General features: G+C 51.9%; 1 protein-coding gene across 6 annotated transcripts in view; it reads left to right on the top strand.

The window, feature by feature from the left end:
- Nucleotides 1-18,046, top strand: part of ARHGAP32 (Rho GTPase activating protein 32) — a 247,282-nt gene extending 229,236 nt beyond the window's left edge. For all 6 annotated transcript variants that reach the window (XM_063178517.1, XM_063178514.1, XM_063178516.1 and 3 more), the window contains 8 exons: nucleotides 2,112-2,219; nucleotides 3,445-3,590; nucleotides 5,534-5,735; nucleotides 6,500-6,645; nucleotides 7,576-7,650; nucleotides 8,225-9,076; nucleotides 9,716-10,584; nucleotides 11,652-18,046. In XM_063178517.1, the coding sequence (XP_063034587.1) occupies nucleotides 2,112-2,219; nucleotides 3,445-3,590; nucleotides 5,534-5,735; nucleotides 6,500-6,645; nucleotides 7,576-7,650; nucleotides 8,225-9,076; nucleotides 9,716-10,584; nucleotides 11,652-13,892 (4,639 nt within the window). In that variant the 3' untranslated portion in view covers nucleotides 13,893-18,046. The remainder of the gene's footprint in view (nucleotides 1-2,111; nucleotides 2,220-3,444; nucleotides 3,591-5,533; nucleotides 5,736-6,499; nucleotides 6,646-7,575; nucleotides 7,651-8,224; nucleotides 9,077-9,715; nucleotides 10,585-11,651) is intronic.
- Nucleotides 18,047-19,104: the final 1,058 nt, after the last annotated feature.

The raw sequence follows: 19,104 nt of genomic DNA, 5'->3' as shown, positions 1-19,104 counted from the left end.
TCTCAAGACAGCCACACTGTGCCTCTGCATATTGAAATGATGATGGCTGTCCAAAGTTGGTTTATATTTTAATTAGCTCCTTACCAAACACTGTCCACTAAACATGGTCTTACTTCAGGTCCTTAGAAACTCCATCTAGGAGGGAAATAGAAGCTTGTTATGTCAGAGTAAGGAAACAGTTTTATTGTAGGGGGGTACAATACCAGTGCTAACAGCACTTTTAAAAAAATGAAATATAGCCAAAAAATTGCTCAGGCCTTCAGCCAAACTTGGTCAACTGTATTTTGTCTCCAGTTTGCCCCTCCCTGCAATAATAGTAATTAGCAAATAACAACAATGCTCTCAGAATAACTGATGTAATTAATTATATTAGTGTAATGTATTAGAGTAGCATAATATGGTGTTTAAAAATCACCAATTAAAATACTATATTTAAGCCAATTAGTAGTAATAAGAAATTGTGCTATATGGTAATGAGTCTTGACTAAGAACAAAATTTTAACAGTCTTTAGTATTAAAAATTATGGCAGGCTATGGTGAAAAGGTACCAGACAAATTGGTATTGGAGATTGGCTTTAACAGCTCTATAGAATACTGCATGTTAATGAGACTTTAACAGTAATAACTGGTGATGCATGGTGTGTAGCATTCACTAATTGGGAATTGTAATTGGTAGAAATAGCTAATGACAACATATGGTGGAAGTTATTTATAGATAGGTAGCTGTTTTAATTGGCTGGGCCAGCTCCCCTGATGTGTCCCAGTGGTTCAGGTAAGTGACCATTTGGGGTGCATGCAGGCAGTATTTGGCTATTGATGCCTAATTAGAATATTTCATTACCATCATCAATTGATTTTTGTAATGTACATTAGTGTATGTTAATCTACAGGTGAAGTCAGAATTCTGGTCTGAGGGGTCAGGTGTAACACATGAGGACAGCTACTGATAACTATTTATAGTCATTTCTGCCAATAAATGTTTAAATTTCAGTTACTGTGATGTGTGGTGATTAGCTGGACAATTGCAATGCTGCAATGAGTGGTATAAATAATTATAAAAGTTAACTGGGGTTTAACTGATGTGTTATAAACTACAGCTGTGTTACTTGCTCTTCAAATAAGGTTGGCTAGTTGGTGCAACAGCTGCTGCTTCTAGTAACTAATTTCAATATTGATGTTAATTGAGGGGGTGTGGCCCTTTAAAAAATAAACTGATCTCTTCCTTTTCATTCACCTTTTCCCCTGAAATGATTTTTAGTTTATGGGGCTGGTCAAACTGGGTTCTGGTACCAGCAGCATGTCAGTCTCAGAGAGGGGGCACAGCCAACAGCAGCACGTGGAATGCTGTAGGTCACAGGGTGCTGCTCTCCTTTCCTGGGCTTTGCTTGGAAAAAGGAAAAAACACTTTATTTTTCTGCTGCTCAGTGATGAGAAGTCGCAGGCAGGAGGTGTCTGTTTGGTTTCCAGACAGAGCCATTTTCTTTACTTCCAATCTTGTCTATTTGTGGAATTTTGAGCCCCAAAACACCCTCTCTGTTCCATCTCCCTTCCCCCCAAACAGAATAGGCTGTGAGACAAGACACAAGCCAGGGGCACCAGGAGGGTACAGCAGCATTTTCACTGCCACCTCCTGCTCCCTCCTCCCTAGTGTGTATCAAACTTAATATACAAATCCCACCATGTTTTAATATAAACAGAAGCCTCTGAAGTTTAACCTTCTATCTGCATTACCAACCTCTGAGAAACCCACAGCCAGTATTTTCATTGTTCTGGGGTGTCTAAATCAATACTCCCCCCATCCCAGGATGAGCATTCCACATCCTTCCCCACACATCCCTGAGCAGCCCCTCACAGCTGTCACACACCTGCAAAGGGTTTTTCCTGGAACTGTCCTTTCCTTGAGCCTGGGCCAGTCCGGAGAGACTGCCCTCAGCCCAGGCTGTGTCAGTACTGCCAAAGCCAGCTCCACGGTGGGGCTGAGGGGAAGGAGTTCAGCATTCCTTTCTGGGAGCTGTCAGATCACAAGGAAATAATGAGCTGGGTTTGTGCCGTGGATCACGGCCTGGCTTTGCTCAGTGGTGCTGAACATTTGCCTCTCTCCTGTTTTCCAGGACACTGGAGTTCCTAATGAGACACTTGGCTCGTCTGGCTGATTATTGCTCCATCACAAATATGCACACCAAGAACTTGGCCATCGTGTGGGCTCCAAACCTCCTCAGGTACTCTGGGATTTTCCCATTTCAATAGAAAAGAAATGTTTACATTTATAAGCAACAGATACCCCAGAAAATCCCAGCTTTCAGCAGCTGGAAAGAGCTCTTCCTCTCTTCACCCCGTGCACTCTCCACCTCCTGTAAAATATGGGAAATTATTCTAAGCAGGATTTAAGATTGGCTGGCAAGTTCCTGACCTCGTGATGTAAAACAGCCCCTGTGTTATCCTGTCTCACACAACACAGTTCCACTGGCTGCAGTTTTGTCAGTAGTAACAAGGAAGAATTCCCTGAACCCTCTTTTAGAGGATAATTTCTCTTCTCTTGGTTGGATGAAACTGATGTGTCCTTGATCATCCAGGAGAATTTCTACAGTGGCATCACTGATTTCCCATTGCATAAGTCTCTAGAGTCTAATTTGACAGCTTTTGGCTGCAAGAATTCAAACTTAGAGAAATTAACTTGGATAAATCTGTTTTGAATCTGTATGATAGAGCATTTTAATGGTGTAACTTAAAAATTTTGCTTTAAGAGAAAAAAATATTATCCTCCTGCCCTTTATTGTACTGATTTCTCACCTGCTGTTGTTACCAACCTGAGAAATCTGAGTGTGCGGTTTATCATGAATCCTAGAAGGGTTTGGGTTGGGAGGGATATTAAAGCTCATCTAGTGCCACCCCCTGCCATGGGCAGGGAGACCTTCCCCAGGTTGCTCCAAGCCCTGTCCCATCTGTCCTTGGACACTCCCAGTTCATGCAGGTGGGCTCCTCTTTCTGGCAATTCCCCCACAAGCAGTGGAGTGACCTCATGTTTGAGTTTGCTTTGGTGAGTCCTGGAGCATTCACTCAGTAGGATCAGGTGGAGACGCTCCCTGCCTGGGGGAAAATCCTCTTAGAGGCCACAGCAGGTTTATACAACAGCACCGCCTTAAACTGTGCCAGTCATGGAAATGAGTTAACAAAAAGCTCTTGACTTTGGCTGTTCAGTGTATTAACCTCAATTCAGACCTGTCCCACACTCCCCAGTGTTCCTCTTGCCCCATCAATAAGGCTTGGCCCTGGAGCTGAAGTTTGGCCATAAATCCCCACAGTCAGTGATGATTTGTGAGCGTTGCCGAGACGTAACCCCAGCAGTGCCTGAAGCCCTTTGTGGCCGAGCCCCAGGCCCTGCAGCCCCACAGGAGCCCAGGCCTGGCCCAGCAGGAGCCTCTTCCCTGTGCTGTGTCCCTGCAGGTCCAAGCAGATCGAGTCGGCGTGCTTCAGCGGCACGGCCGCCTTCATGGAGGTGCGGATCCAGTCGGTGGTGGTGGAGTTCATCCTGAACCACGTGGACGTGCTCTTCAGCTCCAAGCTCAGCTCTGTCATCCGCGACGGGGCAGGTGGGTGCTTCCCTGGGGCAGGAGAGCAGCGCTGCCTGGCTGCCTGAGCTCCTCTGGGACGTGGAAACATGTTTGTTTTAACCTGGAGGGCTTTCTGGGTTGGGATGCCAGAACCCACACAGAGATGGCCTGCTTTTAGAAATTGCTGTCAGTACCTTTCTTAAAAGCTACAGATGCCCTACAGGAATGCAGACATGAATGTTTTCTACTTCTGTGTTCTACCACTGAGAAATTGCAAGGAATCACTTAAATCTTTTTCTCTCCTGCTCCCTCTCCTTTTTAAAGCCATCTTTTCTGGTGCTCCTGTATACTTACCCATTGGAGCTAAGTCTGTCTGCCCTCATCCCTTACCTTAAACACAAATAGAACAAGCTGGTGTAAAGCAGTCTCTCTGCATTCAGTCATGTTGAGGCTAAGAAACTGAAATCTTGCACTTGCTCAGGCTGATGTTGCTGTAGGATGAGGAATGAACCTGGAGCACCTGATATGTCATCCAGCCTTGGAGCCTACAAATTCCCTTGAGTAACTGAGACCATGTATCTTTTCCATTGAGAAGGAGCAGAGTTGCACCAGGAGGAAAGTTTACTCTCTGTGTTAGAATGGCTGCCACAAGCTGTTCCTGCTCCTAAGCAGCATTAAGGCTGCACCATCTGCCTTGTTAACCTGCCTGTGACTGAAACATGCACAGCTGCTGCAGTTAGCACCACCTGGGGACTGCAGAGAGCTGTGTTTGCACTGTATTTGCTGCTCCCTTCTTTTAAACAAACCCTACCTCTGCTTAGGCTGGCAGAGTTGATCCAAGTCCAGCTTTTTCTCCTACTGTAGGGCAGTTCTAAGTCCATGGAAGCCAGAGGTTATCTTGGCTGAGCAGTGCCAGCCCCAGCAGGCTGACTCTGCCAGGGGAAGGAAGATAAGCATGCTCAGAATCCCAGCCAGATGATTATCCAGGCTTAGAATGGCCCATGTAAATTCAGCTAATTGTTTAATGACTTGGTCATTTGCATTCAGTGGCTTTGACACAGCCCTGGCAGGGAGCAGGGTCAGGCTGCTGGGTTGGCTGAGTGCAGGAGTTCTGCATTCCAGAACGGCTTCCTGGGAGCCTCTGGGTGTGAGCACAGCTCCTGCACCCACTGCTGAGAGGGGGAAATGGTGCTGCCAAACCTGTTTTAACCCAAACTTGACCCAGGACAGCTGAGTGATGTTTACAGCTCCTACACCCCCCCACAGACTCTGCATCCTTCACACAGAGCTGTGCTGTTCCAGGGACAGCCTTGGAACTGGACCAAGCAGGATATTCTGCACTGATACAACTCCCCCAAAGCCTGAACTCACCTGGGAATCACCCCAGAAACACCTGTGCCAGAGGCAATGGCAGACACAGGAGAGCTGCTCCTACAGCAGACTCCCCATAATCTCTCCAGTGAAGCTGTCAGCAGCAGGAGGCAGCAGCAGCTGCTTTCAGATTTTGCACATTCAACACCAAAACCAGGCACAAGCTCCAAAGGCCACAGGCAGGCCACACAGCAGATTCTGTTTGCTGTGTCCAGGTGCACTTTGGCTTGTAGCAGCTTCAGTCACACGTGGCATTTCCTGCTACACCGAGAGGTGAAATCTGGGAATGACCCAGACAGGTTTTATACAAAGGAAAAACATCATTTTCTTTACTGGCTCTTGCATCATACAGATGAAGGAGAATGTGTCACAAAAGTTTCCATCCTACCTGCTTGCCTCTGTTTTGTTTTTTTTTTTAATACACTAAACCATCATTCTTTTAGTCATCAGCATATCTGTGACGTTGTGATCACATTTTGTCCACATCTTTCAATGGCTGGGATAACAGAGGTTCAGAAAAACACAGCACCTCCCTAGACACACAGAGCTGAGCTTTGATCTCTGCACTGCCTGTGCTGACTCTCCCTGTTGCCTGTGGTTTTCCCTTGCAGGGCACAGCTCTTTGTCCCGGCCCAAGTCTCTGCTGGTGTCCTCCCCCTCCACCAAGCTGCTCACGCTGGAGGAGGCTCAGGCACGGACACAGGCCCAGATCAACTCTCCCATCATGGCAGACAGCAAGTACATCGAAGTGGGAGAAGGCCCAGCAGCTTTGCAGGGGAAATTCCACACAGTCATTGACTTCCCATCTGAAAGGTAGAGACAGGTTTCCTCTCCAGCATGTGTCATAATGGTGTTATTTTGAATACAGCAGGAATTTGCTTATATTGACTTGGGACTTGGTATATATGTAAATATTGTGGCCAGTTTTCTACCTGCTTTTGACTCTGGGAGGATTCAGCTCATATCAGTGATGTTGGTTTAGCCAAATAATTTGTGCTCCACTCCCTCTTGTTTTCAGCAGGGATATCATTTAATGTATAAATCCATGTTGTCTGTGATGAAGAGATGCCTGGATCAGTCACACACAGAAATGTAAACAGGGTGAACACCTGCAGATGTTAGGGTTTTGCAGGACTAAGTGCTCTTCACAAACCCAGGTTCCCTAGAAATGGAGCAGTTGGACAGGCTCAAGGACACTGGAAATTAAATATGGTAGTGGAGGAGACTAAGGTGGTTTTATAGCAGGAGTGAGAGATGCTTTTGAACACCTTTATGGCTGCCCAGCTTCGCAGAGAACTGGGGCTTCTTCCAGAAAATTCATCCCTTGGCTGCTGGACTGGACAAGGAAGAGCCTTTCCTCACCTGCACTGCAGCTGCTTTGTGGAGTTTGGGGGAATTTACACAGCAAGACTTTAGGGCTGAGCTGGAAGAAAGAAAACATCCTCAGCTGGGAAAAGAGGGAGGTTCCAAGCAGAAACCTGGAGTTTCTGAGCAGAAAGCAGAGAGTGCTGATAACAAGCAGCCAGGATTGAGCTGCAGCCCACCCTCCATCCATGTGTTCCATTTTCTCTCCCCAGGAAAAGGCCTCCCAGCAAGATGAAGAAGTCTCCAGTGGGGAGCTGGCGTTCCTTCTTCAACCTGGGAAAATCCTCCTCCGTGTCCAAGCGCAAACTGCAGCGCAACCCCAGCGAGCCCTCGGAAATGAAAGCCATAGCCCTGGCAGGTGAGGCCCCCTTCCAAAACCCGGCATTGTCAGCAGTGCAGAGTGATGTTTCCAGTGGGCTTTTATCTCCTTCTAGCGTCCAAGCCGTGCATGACACCTCCAGAGCTCTTCTTTCCCAATGGATCTCGGGCAGCTCTGGAGCCTGCCAGGGCTCGTAGCTCTGTGCTTTGCTTGGAACAGCTTTGGAAGGATAAGATGTGGCTGCTGCTATCACAACTCACAGGATAATTCCTTCTGACACTCTCATTATGAAATGAGAATACAGTTCTCATTCCCCTTGCTGCTCTCAGAAGAGGGAAAGGCACCTTCCCACAAACACATTCTCTCCAAAAGCTGTACCAGAGTACCCAGAGAAGGCAGCCAACAACCCTTTGCAGTCACAGCCAGCATGTGTAGGTGGAATTCTCAACCTTTTCCGTATATAATATTCTGTTTCTTTGCAAACTTAAAAATAGCAACAGAATGTTTTTGCAGTAAAACACTTCACAAATCCCAAAATATGGGCCCGGGAGAACTTTTATCCCCTCATCTCTGAAGATTGATCTTTAAATTCTTACCCTCACAGCCTTCACACTCGTTTATGATGCCCTTCAGGACTGTCTCCTCAGAGACTGAAATTATACTTTAGTTTTATAGTTTTATACCCTGTTTAGTGCCCATAAAACAGGGTCTGTAAATGTTCTTTCCTTCCCCCTTTTTGAGGGGTTTTGCTTGTGGGAAATTGTTTCCCATCCTGTCACCTGCAGCAGTCATCGCTTGGGTTGGTCACTGTTTCCAGGTAAAATGAGAATCAGAAACCCACCTTCAAAACAAGATTACTCATTACAGTGAGGTTGGTGCTAGAAATGCATTGGTGTTTTTCCTGCCACTGTTACCCAGCTAAATGGAAACCCCTTTCCTAACTGATGCCTGTGTGGTTCCTTCCTTCAGGAGGACGAGGAGACAGTGGGACGCTCCGCTCGGCCAAGAGCGAGGAGTCCCTCACCTCCCTGCATGCTGTGGATGGTAAGGCAAAATCCTACCTGCACTTCCTAGAAATGGGCATTAAGGGAGGCACTTTGACATCTCTGGCTGTAGATATTCCAACAGGGCAGGTTTTCCACTGCTCCAGGGGAAGCTGAACTTGCTAACTGATGAAGCAGCTTTCTGCTCCCAGCACAGATGAATCTTACAGAAATGCTCTTCATGGCTTTTCCTGCTTTTAAGGTTGAAAAAAGTTAACCTTTTGCTTTGGTGTAGCTGACGCTGCTTATGTTTATTCCTTGGCTCTTCCCCTTGCTGTTTCAAGGTTGACAGAACAGCATTGTGGAGGAAAGTGCTCTCTGAGAAAGGCCTTCAGCACATTTAAAGTGTCTTTACTTGTGCTCACAGCTTAGTTTCACATGCCTGGCAAGTGCTGTAACAGAGTTTAAGCAAATGGAATAAGCAGTCAATGCCAAGGATGTTACTTTGTGTGCAGAGATCACATGGGGAGCCTCTCGCTGCCTTTGGGCTGCTCTGACCACCCCCACCCCCGACCGGGCCTGGCCCCCTGGGCAGGAGCTCCTGTCACTGACCCACGGTGTCTCCTCTCTTCCAGGTGAATCCAAACTGTTCCGGCCCAGAAGGCCCAGGTCCAGCAGCGATGCCCTGTCTGCCTCCTTCAACGGGGAGCTCCTGGGGAACATGAACCGCTGCAACTCCTACGACAACCTGCCCCATGACGACAGCGACGGCGACGAGGGGCTCATCCACGTCCCTGCCCTCATCTCCCCCCGCTCCTCGGAGGACGTGGACCTCAGCCCGCCGGACATCGGCGTCGCCAGCCTGGACTTCGACCCCATGTCCTTCCAGTGCAGCCCCCCCCAGGCGGAGTCCGAGTGCCTGGACAGCAGCACCTCCCTGCTGGAGTCCGTCGATATCAATAAGGAGAAGCCAAGCCTGCTCAAGAAGGATTTAGAATCAGGCAGTCAGTCCCAGACCCCAGGCAGTGCCACAAGCTCTGAGCCAGTGTCCCCTTTCCAGGAGAAGATGAGTCCCTTCTTTACGCTGGACCTGAGCCCCACAGAAGAGCAGGCCTGCAAACCCCTCAGCTTCTCACCCAAGACAGCCCGAAAGCCCATCAAATCTCCACCACTGAGCACAGAACCAATGTCCGTTGTGCTACCCAGCCGTATGCCAGAGGCCATGGGAGGAGTGCCCACCACATCCAGGAACTCCTCTGCTTCCAGCTGGAGCAAAGAGATTGGCATCACTGAGATCACAAACAGGTCCCCAACCCAGATGTCCTTGCCCCTGAAAAACAGTGAAACAGGAACAGGGGAAGGAGCCCACCAAGAGCTGCAGCATCCCCAGCTAGTGACTGCTTGCAAAGCAGAGTTGCCAGAAGAAGGGGAGAGAGCCATGCCAAGCAGTCAGAATAAGACTGTACCCAGTGGACACACCCAGCCAGGTACAGTGCATTTTCCTCCATTCTTTCTTTAAGTTCCAAAGGGGAGCTGCTCTCAGAACCGTCCTCCTCTGCGTGCCTTTAGGAGAGGGGATTGCCCGTCAGTTCTGGTCACGAGTGTCTTGCAGGGCTGTGCAGATCAGTAAAGTCTTAACCTCTGCCTTCTCCCTACATCACACAAATCTCGGATAATTTCCATAATGCTTTATATTCCGCTTTTTTTTCCCCCATCCTCTCATACGTGAAAATCTCTAGCATGTCCTTCTCAATCATTTCAGCCAATAGACCATCTAAGACTTTTCCTTTTTTAAATTAAAAATCTGCCAACACTCGAAGAAGGGACCTTTCCACCTAAAACCTTATGATCAAAATTGTGTAAGGGTATCTCATTCTCTGCTACCTCCTTCCTACCTCTAGAAATGCAAGAGGAGCCTTTAGACAATCTCTTGGGTTTTTTCCTCTTTGTGATGAACTGCTGTGCTGTCGAGCAGCGTTTACCTGTGAGACACAAGTGTTTCACATCAGAAGGAACTGCCACTGTGAAAGTGTGGAGAGCATCTATTTTTTTATAATAGTCGTTAAGGTCACTCTCCTTATTGGGTAACATAAAATCACTCTCTCTCTCAATTTTCCCCCCATTAGGAGCAGTTGCCCTCGACTCCCCCCAGGATCCTGTTCCCGTCAGTTCTGTGTCTCTTATCCCTCCTCCTCCTCCGAAAAACGCAGCGCGCATGCTGGCCCTAGCGTTAGCCGAGTCCGCACAGCAAGCATCCGCCCAGTCCCACAAAAGGCCAGGAGATGCTCATGCTGAAAGCACAAATTATGGAGAGGCTGAAGCTGGCACAGCTCTAGAAAAGCTCCATCTCTCTGCGGGCGCTCCCGACAAGCTCCACCTGTTCACTGCTGTGCCCGAGAACCGCCTGCACTTCCAGCCCGGGGCACCTTTAGAGCAGGACTGCCAAGGCACGGCCGGGGAGCAGAACCACCCGCCCGGCGCACCTGGAGGCCAAGAGCCCCCGCCTCTCCACACGGGCATGCCTGGGGACACGCCTGGCAGCAGGGATGCGGAGCAGGAGCAGTCCAGCTTCCACCTCAGCAGAGCGGGGGACAAGGAGGCCTTCCCGGCCCACGTGGGGGACTGGGAGCGCGCGGCCCTGCACGGCCCAGGGACGCTGCCGGAGCGGGAGCTGCCCGGCACGGAGCCGGCTGCGGAACAGCCCCACCTGCGCGCGGGCCCGGCTGGGGACAAGCTGCACGCTCCCTGCGCGGCCGAGGACAAGCTGCAGTCTCCCTCCGTGGCTCCTGCTGGGGACAAGGGCGCCCCGGCCGCGGTGCCGTACCTGAGCACCCTCCCGGGCACAGAGCCCCGTGCCCCGCCCGGGGCCGCCCCCCAGGCAGACGTGAGCGGCCCGCCCGCGCCGCGCGCGGCCACGGCCCCGGCACAGAGACAGGAGCACCAGGCAGCCGTGGGACAGGTGCCAGCGGCCAAAGCACCCAGCGGCTCTGGGCAGGTACGTGCTGCGCCCTGCACAGCTCCTCTGAAATGCTGAGCACTGCCAATGTCGGTCCAAATCCAAATGGCAAGGGGGGGAATTGCAGGAAACTGGGAGTGATGTGGGTATAACACAGACACAGCCTTGTAGGAAATCCTGTGCTGCTTTCCTAAGGGAGCATCCTGTAGGGGAATACCCACTCTTCTTGGTTTTAAGGAAAAAGTATTTGCAGGGGCAGGTGACAGAGGGATTGATAGTTCAGAATGCTCAGACAGAAGAAGTTTTGCATCCTCTGAAAGGGTCCTCTTCCAGCATCCTGGTTAGGTTCTTGTCCAGTCAGCGAAAGGATGAGAGGACACAGTTTTAAGCTGCACCAGGAGAGGTTTAGGTTGGGCAACAGGAAGAATTTCTTCACGAAAGGGTGATTAGGTGCTGGAAGGGGCTGCCCAGGGAGTTAGTGGAGTCCCCATCACTGGAGGTGCCCAAGGAGCAACTGGACATGGCGCTTAGTGCTCTGGGCTGGTGACAAGGGGAAGATTGATCTCAGGTAGGACTCCATGGTCTCAAAGGTCTTTTCCAAACTCAGTGATTCTGTGATTCTGTTAAACAAAGCAGGTCAGATTGCTTGTGCAGCATTGAAAATTTTCCATCAGAAATCTAAAGCCCGCAGCCTGTGAAACACGCCTGGCTGCAGCCCATCCTAAGCCCTGCAGCCACATTTAAGTCAGGAATTTCTACTTTACTGCACTTCTTGATCTGCTCACCATTAACATCAGACTTTTAAAAGCAGACCACCTAAGGAAACACTGAGGGTAACGTGTGAGGAGACAGCCATCTCCTCCTTTCCTCTGGTTTGGCATTTGCAGAACACACCAGTTGTGATGGGTCCCTAGAAACTGCAGTGGCATCATGCCTTCCCATGCTGAGAGAGGGAACCTACATATCTGTCAGTCCCCAACAAACAGAAACCAGGCACAGATATGCTGGAATGGAGGTGATCTGTACAAGAGTCTGGGATGTTCTAGCTATAGAACAGCAGAGAAAAAGCTGCTTGTCCCTAACTTTGTCTGTTTTCTTCCCTGCAGATGTGGAGCACAGCTACACCTGAAAAGCCTCCGGAGCCCACACCAGGCTTTGTCTCTGAGAACAGTTCCAGTGCCCGTGGCTCCTCTTCCATGCCTGCAGGCCACCAGAGCCACTTGGAAAAGCCTCGGGAGAGCACGAGGGCTCCCCCTCTGCACCTGCGCTCTGAGTCAGTCCCTGCCCCCTCCTCCTACGGCTTCACCCCGCCCGTGCCACCCGTGAGGACACTGGAGAGCAAGATCGCCGCGGCCATGCACTCCAACAACACGGACGCCATCAACAACTCCAACTACCACTCCTTCCTGGCCTCCTCCATGCTGGCATCCTCCGTGGAGGAGGCGCTGCTGCCGCCGCCACCGCCGCCGCCTCCCAAGCACTCGTCCATGCAGCCGGTGTACGTGCCGCACCCCAAGGCGGAGAGCCTCCCCGAGCCCGCGGGGCCTGACCCCTACCTGCACACCAAGCACCAGTACCGGCCCGAGAGCGTCCCTGCCCACGGCTACCACGGCAAGGCCGAGCAGCACCAGCCCTACCCGCCCCGCCCGGAGCCGCCCGTCACCGCGGGCGCGCGCTACGGCTCCTACGGCACGCAGGGCAAGGGCTCTGCCGCGGGCCTGCACCCCAAGCCCCGCGGCCGCACCGACTTCGTGTCCTCCGTGAGCTCCGCGGGGCTGCGGGGCAGCGGCTACGCCGAGGAGGCCCCCCCGTACCCCACCATCCGCAGGGTGCAGTCGCTGCACGTGCCCGGCCCGGCCGCCGCCGCCGCCATCCGCTCCGTGCCCATCTCCCGCACGGAGGTGCCCCCGGACGACGAGCCCGTGTACTGCCCGCGGCCCCTCTACCAGTACAAGCCGTATCAGCCCCACTCCGACTACCACGTCACGCAGCTCCAGCCTTACTTTGAGAACGGGCGGGTCCATTATCGCTACAGTCCCTACTCCAGCTCCTCCAGCTCCCCCTTCTATGCCGCGGCCGACGCGAGTTTCTGTGACCTGGATCCCTACAGCACCGTGCGGGTCCGGCCCTTCCACGGCCTGCCCAGCCGTGAGTTCGGCCCCTACGTGTCCCGGCTGCAGGGCAAGGGGCTGTACCGCTACCCCAGCCTGGCCGCCTACCCCCGGGCGGGGCTCATCAACCACCTGGGCAAAGAGCACAGCTTCGTGAGCAGGGACGTGCCCCCCGCCCCGGACATCAAGCACATGTACATGTCCTGGGACCTGGAGGACATGGAGAAGTACCGCATGCAGTCCATCCGCCGCGAGAGCCGCACGCGCCAGAAGGTCAAAGGGCCCCTCATGTCCCAGTATGACAACGTGGCCCCGCTGCTGCAGGACGAGCTGGGGGGCCTGGATGCCGTCCACCTGCGCAGCAAATCGGATCCTGGCAAGAGCGGCCTGCTGACGGTGGCAGAAGGGAAGGAGGGCAGGTACCCGGCCAAGGCGGCCACGCCCGAAGGGGACGAGCGTTACTACGGGCAGCACGCGGAGCCTGAGCTGGACCGAGCCCTCTATCACGGTGGGGGCTACGGGAACGGGCAGCCCGAGAAGCCGTCCCTGCCCCAGAAGCAGAGCAGCATCCGGAACAGGAAGATGCACGAACCAGGCGGCAGCAGCAGCGAGCACAGGACGTATTTGCAGCAGGAAGCCAACCACAGGCAGCCTTCCGAACCCAAAAATGGGCCCCCCTACCCTGAGTACAGGCCCAAGGGTGGCCCGGAGCCCTCTGAGCCCATGGGCTACCAGCACTCAGGCAGCAAGTACATCCCAGGCAGCCAGGAGACCCTGAGGCTGAACCACAAGGAGGGGAGGCTGGCAGAGGACAGGCCGGACCTGGAGAGGCCCCGAGGCAGAGCATCCATGGAGAAGCACTCCAGAGACTGCTACAAGGAGGAGGAACACGCCGCCCCTCCCGTGGCGCCGCCGCCCAAGCCCGAGCGGAGCCACAGCCTCCGGATGCGGGAGCACCCCGAGCCCATGGAGAGAGACTCTGCCCTGCTGTACCCCTACCAAACCCTGGGCAAGCGCCAAAGCACGATGACTGTGGTGTCCCAGTACGATAATCTGGAGGATTACCATACCCTGCCTCAGCACCAAAGAGGGGGCTATGCTGGAGCGGGGGGCTTCGTGCCCCCTGGCTTCCCCCACGTGCACAGCAGAACTTACGCCACGGCGCTGGGGCAGGGAGCCTTCCTCCCCACAGAGCTGTGTCTGCAGAGGCCCGAGACAGAGGTGCATGTCGAGTGAGCTCTGGGGGGGACGAGGGATAGAGTCTAAGCAGCCTCTGCTGGACAGTGGACTGTTTTATTTTTTCAGTGACAGTAAGAAACTCCCCGACCCTGCCCCAGTGAGCAAAGCAAAGCCCCCTCAGCCCTCCCCTGGCCCCCACTCACTGTTTTTATGTAGTAGAGCTATAGATTTTCATGTAGTTTTGAGCCACCTGGGAGGACAGGGCAGGCTGTTGGCACACAGGTGTTGCCAGAGGCCGAGCAGGGCTGACACAGATGCTGTTGGGGCAGGGAGGGAAGGAGTTTGCCCTTCCCAGAAGTGACACTGGCTGCTCCTCCCCACGCCCAGGGTCCCACGTATGATGGGCTGTGCACAATGGACTGTGCCTGCAGCTCCATCCTGCTGCAAACTGCCCGTCCCAGCTGGCTCCAGGAAAGGGCCGTGGAGGATCCTCGGAGTTACACAGAGAGAGTGGGGCTGGGCAGGGCTCCCCAGGGATCCTCTCCTTGCTGAGGCCCTGCCTGTGCTGTGGCTGCACCCACTGCAGCTGCTCTGAGCTGGGTGGGGGCCTGTTCTGATTTCAAGCCCAAGGAATAGGCTCTGAAGCCAGCTCAGAACACAACACACTCGTTACATTTCTTGCTTATTAACAAGCTGCTTCTGCCTACAAGAAGTCCATTTCCTTCACATTTCTGTGTTGTAAGCAGAGGCCAGCTGCAGGAGCCATGTAGGACAGGTTTGCATTTCTCACACCAAAAGAAATAAACCACTAAACTACACCAAACCCGACCCTCAGAGCTGGGAACAGCACACCTGTTCCATGCCAGTCCTTCCTCTTTGCTGCAAGGTTATCTGTGGCCCAGATAAGCTCATTCCATCCTGTGGCTGGCAAGACTCTTGTCATCTCACTGTAAAAAATACTAAAAAAATAGATTTTAAGAAAAGTCTATAGGATTTTGTTAATCAGAGCCCTCCTTGCCAGCTGTGTGCGACAAGTTGTCTGTGTGAGCAGCCTCCCTGGGTCAGGTCCTGCAGCAATTCCATCAGGGAATGCTCCTGCTGAGCTTAAGCTGGAGGTCTCCACACTCTCTGCAGCCTCTGAGCTCCATGCTAGGCAGAGATCCCTGTGGAGTTGTGGCACACAGGGAGCAGTGATGAGCCCAGGTGCAGTTCCTCCAGGACTCAGTGAGTAGGAACAGAAGGCCAGTGCACTCTAAAATACACCAAAAATGGTGTTCAAAAATGGTGTTGAAAAGCTTTGATATTGTAAAAACAGCCTGGCAGCCCCTCATGCTGCCTCTCAGACTCCCCAGGCCTCACACCCCCTGTACAAATAAAGCACATCCATTCCATTAGGTAGGGCTTGCAAGCAATACTTGAGATTTAGCAGTTTTTAAATGTTCACTGATAAATTCCAAGGCCATTCCTGTTCCGTGTGGTTGAAGAACTTCTCTACCTGTTTCAAATCTCTAATCTTTTATGAAAAACCTGGAAGTCCTGCAGTTAGCACACAGCTGCTTAGGTGGGGCTTTTTGAACAAAAAGTTTCATGGCTATTTTGGGACTATTAAATCCTAAGGAAAGTCTGCTTCTAGTTGCTGACTACTCTGTAGCTTTTTGCTTCTTTTAACCTTGGAGCCTTGTCTGGGGCTGTTTCAGTAACTACCTTCTGGATATATTTTATTGTGCAATGCTGGTGTTTTAAGCATTTTGTTTAGAAGAGTTCTCACATGTTATGGAATGAAATCAGGCAGTAAGAAACAAAGAAGAAAGAAAAAGAGAAAAAAGCAGCACTGTGATCCAGGTTACCACAATCTCCTCATGAAGAATTCCCAGGTAGAGGGGTTGGGGTTTTTGGTGAGGGAATGCTTTTTGTAGTGTTTTCTTTTAAGGAAAACTGACAGAACTGCACAGAAAGGGACCACTGGGTGAGCCACCCTGTCTCCACTGGCAGTAACTCCCAGGCAAGGCTGAGCTGCCCTGGTTCCTCGGAGCCAGGCTGGATTATCTGTGCTCCCCAGCAGAGCTGTGTTGTGCCAGGACCAGCCTCAGCCCCTGGCTACCTGCCAGGTTTCCAGTTGAAGCAGGGATAAGTGTTTGGTTCAGGCTATTTGGGATTCAGGTAAAGAGAGCTGCAGGTCCAACCTCTCTCTCTGTGAAAGCCTTAACTCCCCCCTGCCCTCAGCCTCCCCTCCCTCTGCCTGGGCCTTACGTCAGCCAGGACTATCCTGCCACTGCCAGGGGCTGCTCCAGCTCCTGGCAATTGTATAGCCTCTGGATTTTCCTGCTTGAAGCCACTGTCTCCCTGTAGAGCCCAAGTGCCATCCCTGACAGCCTCTGCTCCTCAGTGCTGTGCTGCTCTCCCTGCATTGTGTCAAGTGCCAGGTGCAAAGCTCATCCCATTGGAAACAAACCCTTCAGCACCTTTCCCAAAGGGCTTCTGGAAGTGCACACCTGTACCCTAACCCAGAGGGCTGCTGCAAACAGCTTTTGGGAATGAGAGGAAGAAGACAGCAGAGAGAGCAGAGACTCTCAGCCACCTCCCCCTTGGTGTGCAGCCACAGCCAGGTGTGCTCCGAGGGTGGGAGCTCTCCAAGAACCCAAACTCATGTCCAGCACTGCTGAGCCACAGTACAGAATTCAAAAGGGTGAAGGCACCAGCTTTTCCCAGGTAACACAGACCAAAACCTTTCCTTTATTGTTCCTCCTGCCCACAGCTTCAGCAGCATCCTGCATGATCCTGCCCTGCCAAGCCATACAGTGAACTATGCAGTCCTGCTCCTGCTCTGGGCTCAGTCTGCTGGTCCTACAGAGAGTTTTACATCCTCATTAACTCCAGAATTCATAGGTGAGGTTGGAAAGGGTGTCATGCATCAGAACAAGGCAGACAGGTGACACCAGGAGTCTCAGGTGGGTGAGCTGGAGGACGGTGACAGCCCAGTCCTGTGTCCCAGAGTGGAGAGAGCAGCGGGACAGCAACACAAATAATCCTCTAATCCAAGTGCAGTTGTGCTTGGGCTCAGTAATTCTTGCCTGACCACGTCCCCACGAGGTGACAGCAGCTCTGTTCCTCAGCAGTTCCCTCACACGGACACTATTGCATCTGGAGCTGCCACTCCCTCTGTTTCCAGCAGAGGGTCTCCAGTGCACGCAGAATGAGGCTCCAGGAGTGTGCTCCAGCTCTGGATTTTCACCTCTGCTTTGGAGCAGGACGTGACCCGCAGGAGCCCTTCCTTGGGAAGGGGAGTGCAGTCATAGGTGAGTAATGAGGACTTGGCCCCTATGAAGTCTTAAGTAAAGCATTAATTTCTGATTTTTGCAGAGTCTAATCAGGTGATATCTATATGCATCTCTGAGAACACCCCCACAACTTTGTGCCTATGTCTTTGCAGTGATCCCCCGCCCCTGCTCCCCGCTGGGGGATCAGTGAGGATTGCACAGTGGTAGTAAGTTGCTACACAAAACCAAAACCGACTTGAAAACGTTCTGGTCCTCTTTGACCCCAGAAGGGACAGAACCTCAATTGTGCTCTGCCATCCCCCGGGCTGGTGCCAGGGCATTGACTCTAGTGGTGTGTTACATGTCAGGAAATCCGGGTGAGAAGTTGTTTTCCCTCCTTTCGTTGTGGCGGCTTAGGCGCGTTCCTGTTCCCCGAGCCCAGATCCCTGTGAGAGGCATGGTGTGGTGTGAGCCAGCACCACGTTCCTCCTGTGTGCACAGCCCTGCCTTGTCCAGCTGGGGGGAGGGAGGGGAAAAAAGGGTTGTTTTGCCGTTCATTTTCCTGCTGTAGAAGACTTGATTTTTCTTTCCCTGAGCCGCATGAGAGAAACATCCCAGAAAGTCTTGGGTTACCTTTGGAGTTCCCTTCACTTTAATTTATAGAGTGTCTTTTTTTGTGAACTGGTGTAAAATGTATATGCTGACAAGCTCATGTATTTTTATGTAAATATTTTTTGTGGTTCCCCACTTGCCCTTCTCTGTAAATATTTAGAATTCTCATATTCTTCTCACCTTGTATGATGCAGATGTGGTTTTGTTTCTGTTTTTTATTTGTACTGTAATGCAACAATCCAGACTGAGGTGTCTTGTGGTATTAAACAAAAGCAACAGTCCCACTGAGCTCACACTCAGATGTGCAACTTGACAGCATTAATCAAGCCAGGTTAAAAACTACTCAGGTGTGCCTGTGTGTATTTTTTCCTCTCTGCCTCGTTAATTAACAGCCTACTTAAAACACAAAACAGGAAGAGGCAGCTTGGGGCTGTGCCTTGGAGGGAGGGATGCTGGCAGGCAGCTAAGGGTGAAGGAGGTGACTTTGAATTCCCATGCCAAGGCTTTGGGCTTATCTGTGCCATTGCACCTGTGCCCATTGCTGCTTCCTAACCATAAATAAACCTGCCTGGGCTGTTTGAGTGTCCCTTTCCTCTCACCCAGCACGACAGCACAAGCAGAAACAGCCTGGCCCTGGCAGTGAAGGCACAGGGCAGATGAAGTCAGGACAAACAGATGGCACAGGCCACCTCAGAGTTGGCTGGGAGGGATTCTGGGCACCACAGTAATACTGCTCATAGTTAATTAATAGCAAAAAGATGATTAAAGGAAGCAAATTTCAAACATTTTTAACACTCTAAGAAGGATCTCTCACAGTTCTTTCATCCAGTAAATAATACTGAGTGTAGACCTGCTGCCAGAAATAGGAGCAGCCTGATCCTTCTCTGCATGGAGGACAGGTGACCCCAGTGCTCACGGACCTGTGGGGTGGCTCCTGCTGTGCAGTGCAGCTCTGCCCAAGGCTTTGTGTGACTGCACAGGGGCTGCATTAGGGCCCTTGGAAATCTTTGCCTTGTCTGCTCTCAAACCTCACTTCAGTCCAGATCTGCTTATTAATGCACATCCAAACTTGGTGCTGCTGTCCTTGTAAGGTCCCACCAGCAAACCCAGCAGCCCACCCCTCCTGCCTGAGCCAGGAATTCCTGCTCTTCAGAGCCAGGAGCAGAGGCTGTGCCACAGGGACCCTCCTCACAGGAGGACACCAGAGCTGCCCTCACAGGGCAGGACATGACCAGGCTGATATGGCAAAGAAAAATCTTCATTTTCAAGTTCAGTAGACGAATTCCTATCTTAACTGAAGTGTTGGTGGCTGGCCAGCCCGTTTTCTGCACAGCACCCTGCCAAGGGTGGGTAAATCCATGGCAGGACCCTCGGGCTGGGTGGGAAAGGGAACAGGAGGA

The sequence above is a fragment of the Melospiza melodia genome, chromosome 29, assembly GCF_035770615.1.
Source record: "Melospiza melodia melodia isolate bMelMel2 chromosome 29, bMelMel2.pri, whole genome shotgun sequence".
In the NCBI taxonomy this organism is placed as follows: domain Eukaryota; kingdom Metazoa; phylum Chordata; class Aves; order Passeriformes; family Passerellidae; genus Melospiza; species Melospiza melodia.
The sequence above is the reverse complement of the archived record's forward strand: the minus strand, read 5'-3'. Positions and strand labels throughout refer to the sequence as shown.